Here is a 7,057-nt window from a genome sequence, read left to right as displayed (position 1 = left end):
TCCCAACAGTAAAATATGGTGGAGGTAGTGTGATGGTCCGGGGCTGTTTTGCTGCTTCAGAACCCGGAAAAGACTTGCCGTGATAAATGGAACCATGAATTCTGCTGAAGTAGAATATCCGGCCATGCTTTGGTGACCTCAAACTGAAACCAACTTTGGGTTCTGCAGCAGTACAATGATCCAAAACACACCAGCAAGCCCACCTCTGATTGGCTGAAGGAAAACCAAATGAAAAAAACTGACCTGAATCCTATTGAAAGTCTCCAATATGGCTGAGTGACAAGAATTTGCTAAATAAAATACAAAATATTACCCCAAAAATGAATGAGATATATTTGAAATACATAATAATGACGTGATTTTCCGGGAATAGGATGTGAAATTTGATATTCCAAAGCACGGAATGTGTTAAGAAACCACATATCTTAATTAGCTGCGGGCAAACTATTAATGCATGTGTATAATGTCTTAAAGAAAAGTGTGAAGATGACTTTTTAAGGCGGAACAAATGCAAATGCTCCGCTTGTGTGACTCAGCTGTGCCTTTCGAAATAAAGCCGCTTCCCCGTCACACTTTTTGGGATATTTCATCCTTTCCTTTTCTCCTGTTCTTCTTCTTCTTCTTCTCTGCTCTAAATGGAGGCGTTCTTGTCTGCGTCCCTTCTGCTGCTGATGCTGCTGCAGGGGCTGAGCAACGTCGGGGCCTATCCTAACGGGGCACCCACGGGCGCCTGCGAGGACATGACCCCTCGACACGGGGTGCCGGCACAACCGTCGCCCTCGCCCTACAAGCTGGTCACCAACAGCCGCGTCTTTCAGCCCGGTAAAGCCATCACAGGTAAGACCAGTGGATCACATCCTACTCACAATTACCAAACAAGGAAAGGGTGTATATTTATTTTATTATTATTATTATTATTATTATTATTATTATTATTATTATTATTATTATTATTATTATTATTATTATTATTATTATTATTGCATAATTTTTTATTTTAGTTTTTGTCTGGGTGTCTCAAATCTGACCTACCAGTCCCAGTTTGATATTGTTAAAACTATTAAATCTAGTTTAATTCTTACTTTTTAATATATTTTTTAATATCTTAATATAATAATAATAATAATAATAATAATAATAATAATAATAATAATAATAATAATAATATAATATATTTCTTAATAAATACATTTTAAATTCACTTTTACCCATGCAGACATTTTACTTGTCAAAGCATCTTCCTGCTGGAAAATGTTTTTTGAATTTTTTTTTTAAATATTACGAGGAAAAATAACATAATTTTAGTTGCATGGAGTTGATATATTAAAATACTAAACAAAACAAAATACAGATCTTTTTGGAAATTAAGTTGGTGAAAAAGTTGTAATATTATGGGAATAAAGTCATAATAACAACAAGGGGGGGGGGGGGGGCAGCAAAAATTGCGTCCTTTCCTTTTTCATGATGCGCTCCTTGCTGGAAAAACTTTGCCCCCCCCGAGTATTAATAAACTACAATATGGCAAAAATCATAAATGTAATATAAAGCCCTAAAAATGCCTGTTTCCCACCATATTAAATGCCTCGCTCTTAATAAATACATTTTAAATTCACTTTTACCCATGCAGACATTTTACTTGTCAAAGCATCTTCCTGCTGGAAAATGTTTTTTTGAAATTTTTTTTTTTTACTATTACGAGGAAAAATAACATAATTTTAGTTGCATGGAGTTGATATATTAAAATACTAAACAAAACAAAATACAGATCTTTTTTAAATTAATTTGGTGAAAAAGTTGAAATATTATGGGAATAAAGTCATAATAACAACAAAGGGGGGAGGGGACATGATGCGCTCCTTGCTGGAAAAAAAACTTTGCCCCCCCCCTCCCGAGTATTAATAAACTACAATATGGCAAAAATCATATTTAATTTAATTTAATTTAATTTAATTTAATTTAATTTAATTTAATTTAATTTAATTTAATTTAATTTAATTTAATTTAATTTAATTTAATTTAATTTAATTTAATTTAATTTAATTTAATTTAATTTAATTTAATTTAATTTAATTTAATTTAATACAGTTGAAAAGCCAACATGCTGCAAAGGTTTGACAGACAGTACAAATTCATTCATTCATTCATTTTCTACCGCTTATCCTCATGAGGGTCGCCGGGGATGCTGGAGCCTATCCCAGCTGTTTTTGGGCGAGAGGCGGGGTACACCCTGGACTGGTCGCCAGCCAATCCCAGGGCACATATAGACAAACAACCATTCACACTCACATTCATAAATGTTTTTCTCATAATATATTTAAATCAATGAAATTGTATTTTGTATATTATTATAACATCATATTTCTTACTTTTCAACACATCCAGTGACAATCAGTGGACCAGAGTACAGAGGTGTTTTGCTGGAGGCTCGCTCAGGAAACAGTTTCTTTGCTTTGGGAACCTGGAAGAATCCTCCTCCTGATACCAAGTTCCTGCAGGTAAGTTTGTGACAGGAAGTTGTAACCCGACCCGCCGTGTCATCACGCTGTGTCTCTGCAGTGCACGGATAATCCATACGGCGCCATCACGCACGCCAACACCAACGTCAAAGGCAACACGACAGTCTACAGCTGGACGCCCCCCGACATCACGACCCCCGTCTACTTTGTGTAATATCATTTACATTATAATTCATTGATGAGGATTGATGCGTTAAAGCGGTCATTGCTGTGCTCTTCCAGGGCCACGGTTGCCCAGCAACGCACCGTCTTTTGGGTGAACGTGAGGTCCAACGTCATGACCAGATCTAAAGGTAAAAGCGCGTTTTAAGTTTTCAAGATGGCGACACAAAATGCATCGAGTTGTGTTTTGTTTCTTTATATTCCGGATGCCCTTCCTGACGAATACTTAAAAAGTAAATATAAAAAATTAATATAATATATAATATAAATATGAAATATTACTATAAATATATAAGGATATATATATATATATATTAATATAACAAAATTCCATTTACATTTTGCATATATATTGTATTTAATTTGTAAATAAATACAAGTAAATACGTAAAATAAAAATGTGCAAAAAAAATTCTCCTCCCACTCCCTGTGGAAGTGGTAAGTTTTTGCCTTTTTATTTTGTCCTTCTTCCCCACTTCGTTTCTTAAGTTTCCTAAGATAAGTTAAGATATGCTTTTATTCGTCCCTCAGTGGCAAAATGTGTGTACAAATACGCATATTTGTGTATTTGAGTACAGAATAATTTAAGCAGTCCAAAATACACAATATAAAACCAGATCTAAAGGTAAAAGTGCGTTTTAAGTTTTCAAGATGGCGACACAAAATGCATCGAGTTGTGTTTTGTTTCTTTATATTCTGGATGCCCTTCCTGACGAATACTTAAAAAGTAAATATAAAAAAAATAATATAATATATAATAATATAATATAAATATGAAATATTCCTACAAATATATAATAATATATAAATAAATAAATAAATAAATATTAATATAAAAAATCCATTTTACATTTTGCATATTTATTGTATTTAATTTGTAAATAAATACAAGTAAATACATAAAATAAAAATGTGCAAAAAAAATTCTCCTCCCACTCCCTGTGGAAGTGGTAAGTTTTTGCCTTTTTATTTTGTCCTTCTTCCCCACTTCGTTTCTTAACTTTCTTAAGATAAGATAAGATATGCTTTTATTCGTCCCTCAGTGGCAAAATTTGTGTACAAATACACATATTTGTGTATTTGAGTACAGAATCATTTAAGCAGTCCAAAATACACAATTTAAAAAAATAAACAACCCAAGTATTAACAAATCAACAATTTTACCCAGAGTTATATACAAATACAGTATGCAGTATATAGTATACAGTAGTATAGTATATTAAGTTTAGAATAACTACATTGGAGCGGCTAGCTAGTTAGCTCGGTAGCTTGCTATGCTAGCAACGGCTGTCTCTTATGTCCCTTTACTATGCTTTAACTATGAATATATTCTATTTATTAATATTGAATCCGGGCTGCATTGCGGTCAAGTGGTTAGCGCGCAGACCTCACAGCTAGGAGACCAGGGTTCAATTCCACCCTCTGTGTGGAGTTTGCATGTTCTCTCTGTGCATGCGTGGGTTTTCTCCGGGTAATCCGGTTTCCTCCCACATTCCAAAAACATGCTAGGTTAATTAGCGACTCCAAATTGTCCATAGGTATGAATGTGAGTGTGAATGGTTGTTTGTCTATACTATGCTTTAACTATGAATGTATTCAATTTCCCTCGCAGGGAAAGACGATATCAGCCTGGCGACGGATGCAAGCGTGGGCTCGGCTGACGGCAAACATATGTTCGGCCTCCTGACTTGTTTGCTTATGCTGCTTGTGTTGCATTGAACGCTAACACGCTCTGTGCGGCCTTGCTCATTGGCTGGCATGTAACCATTTGGGGGGGAGGGGGGTTCCTCAGCCTCTTCAGCCTCCTCTAACATTGACATGGGCAATTTTATTGATTTTCCACAGTGACATGTCAATATGGGGCTTCAACTTTATTATATAATACAAGGCAGGGGTGTATTTTTTTATTGGCCTGCAACACATCCTAAAACACAATTTAACAATAAAACAGCAGCAAAAATGGCAAAATAATCAGTTGCTTTGCAATAATAAAGTTCATATATTAGGAGGAAATAAGTTATCTCGCAAAGAATGTTGATTTATGAGGAAAAATATCATTTTAATATTTAGAAAATGAGGATCCAGAAAAAGATGTGAGAATGAAGTCAAAATTGCAAGATGAAAATATGCAATGAGAAAGCTGAAATAGTTGGGAAATAAAAAAAAAACAGCTGTAATTTTATAAGAATAAAGTCAAAATATAAAGCAAAAAATCCCATTCTGACGAATAAATTTTTTTTTTAATATTACGAGGAAAAATAACATAATTTTAGTTGCATGGAGTTGATATATTAAAATATTAAACAAAACAAAATACAGATCTTTTTGGAAATTAAGTTGGTGAAAAAGTTGTAATATTATGGGAATAAAGTCATAATAACAACAAAGGGGGGAAAAAAACAGCAAAAATTGTGTCCTTTCCTTTTTCATGATGCGCTCCTTGCTGGAAAAACTTTGGCCCCCCCCCCAGGTATTAATAAACTACAATATGGCAAAAACCATAAGTGTAATATAAAGCCCTAAAAATGCCTTTTCCCCCACCATATTAAATGCCTCGCTCTTAATAAATACATTTTAAATTCACTTTTACCCATGCAGACATTTTACTTGTCAAAGCATCTTCCTGCTGGAAAATGTTTTTTTAATTTTTTTTTTAAATATTACAAGGAACAATAACATCATTTTAGTTGCATGGAGTTGATATATTAAAATACTAAACAAAACAAAATACAGATTTTTTGGAAATTAATTTGGTGAAAAAGTTGTAATATTACGGGAATAAAGTCATAATAACAAGAAAGGGGAAAAAAAAACCCAGCAAAAATATTAGTGACCATTGCGTCTTTTCCTTTTTCATGATCGCTCCTTGTTGGAAAAACTTTGGGCCCCCCGGGTATTAATAAAATACAATATGGCAAAAAATATAAATGTAATATAAAGCCCTGAAAATGCCTGTTTCCCACCATATTAAATGCCTCGCTCTTAATAAATACATTTTAAATTCACTTTTACCCATGCAGACATTTTAATTGTCAAATCATCTTCCTGCTGGAAAATGTTTTTTGAAATTTTTTTTTATTATTACGAGGAAAAATAACATCATTTTAGTTGCATGGAGTTGATATATTAAAATACTAAACAAAACAAAATACAGATCTTTTTGGAAATTAAGTTGGTGAAAAAGTTGTAATATTATGGGAATAAAGTCATAAAAAACCCCAGCAAAAATATTAGTGACCATTGTGTCCTTTCCTTTTTCATGATGCGCTCCTTGCTGGAAAAACTTTGCCCCCGCCCCCCGACCCCGGGTATTAATAAAATACAATATGGCAAAAAATATAAATGTAATACAAAGCCCTAAAAAATGTCTGTTTCCCACCATATTAAATGCCTCGCTCTTAATAAATACATTTTAAATTCACTTTTACCCATGCAGACATTTTACTTGTCAAAGCATCTTCCTGCTGGAAAATGTTTTTTGAAATTTTTTTTTAATATTATGAGGGAAAATAACATCATTTTAGTTGCATGGAGTTTGATATATTAAAATACTAAACAAAACAAAATACAGATCTTTTTGGAAATTAAGTTGGTGAAAAAGTTGTAATATTATGGGAATAAAGTCATAATAACAATAAAGGGGGAAAAAACAGCAAAAATATTAGTGACCATTGCGTCTTTTCCTTTTTCATGATGCGCTCCTTGCTGGAAAAACTTTGCCCCCCCCGGGTATTAATAAAATACAATATGGCAAAAATCATAAATGTAATATAAAGTTTCCCACCATATTAAATGCCTTGCTCTTAATAAATACATTTTAAATTCACTTTTACCCATGCAGACATTTTACTTGTCAAAGCATCTTCCTGCTGGAAAATGTTGAGTAAATTGACTGGATTGATAGCGGTCAAAATGCTAGTCCTTTTAGCATTTTCTCTTCTTCTTCACATTCCAAATGTATTACTATAGCGTCACAACTTCATTCACAAAATGTTATGACTATTATCAAACATTCCGATTTTATTCTTATCCGACTTTATTGTTGTAAAATGTTGTAAAAAAACATTTTGACTTTTCTTCTTGGCAAAAATGCTGACTTGTTGGTGTAACGTTACAAATGTAAGATGACTACTTCACTGGCCTAGCCTTACAGCATTGCTTTATAATAATAATAATAATAATAATAATAATAATAATAATAATAATAATAATAATAATAATAATAATAATAATAATAATAATAATAATAATAATAATAATAATAATAATAATAATAATAATAATAATAATAATAATAATACATTTTATTTGTATAGCGCTTTTCAAAATACTCAAAGACACTACTAGACACATTATTTGCATAATGTTCCCACTGTCGT

The 7,057-nt window shown here is 32.7% G+C and overlaps 1 protein-coding gene across 1 annotated transcript; it reads left to right on the top strand.

The window, feature by feature from the left end:
* Nucleotides 1-635: 635 nt before the first annotated feature.
* Nucleotides 636-4,418, top strand: LOC131127788 (putative defense protein 3). The gene is made up of 5 exons (XM_058070027.1): nt 636-837; nt 2,383-2,495; nt 2,557-2,666; nt 2,739-2,809; nt 4,291-4,418. The coding sequence occupies exons 1-5, from the start codon at nt 636-638 to the stop codon at nt 4,395-4,397; spliced, it is 603 nt and encodes a 200-aa protein (XP_057926010.1). The 3' UTR covers nt 4,398-4,418.
* Nucleotides 4,419-7,057: the final 2,639 nt, after the last annotated feature.

Source organism: Doryrhamphus excisus, chromosome 4 (genome assembly GCF_030265055.1).
Source record: "Doryrhamphus excisus isolate RoL2022-K1 chromosome 4, RoL_Dexc_1.0, whole genome shotgun sequence".
NCBI classification, from domain to species: domain Eukaryota; kingdom Metazoa; phylum Chordata; class Actinopteri; order Syngnathiformes; family Syngnathidae; genus Doryrhamphus; species Doryrhamphus excisus.
The sequence above is the reverse complement of the archived record's forward strand: the minus strand, read 5'-3'. Positions and strand labels throughout refer to the sequence as shown.

What these genes read in the sequence shown, in the direction of transcription:
- LOC131127788 (XM_058070027.1), top strand. Translation starts at nt 636, where the DNA reads ATGGAGGCGTTCTTGTCTGCGTCCCTTCTGCTGCTGATGCTGCTGCAG. An exon ending in CTGATACCAAGTTCCTGCAG is followed by an intron (nt 2,496 to 2,556) that starts GTAAGTTTGTGA and finishes GTGTCTCTGCAG; the next exon opens with TGCACGGATAATCCATACGG. An exon ending in ACGACCCCCGTCTACTTTGT is followed by an intron (nt 2,667 to 2,738) that starts GTAATATCATTT and finishes GTGCTCTTCCAG; the next exon opens with GGCCACGGTTGCCCAGCAAC.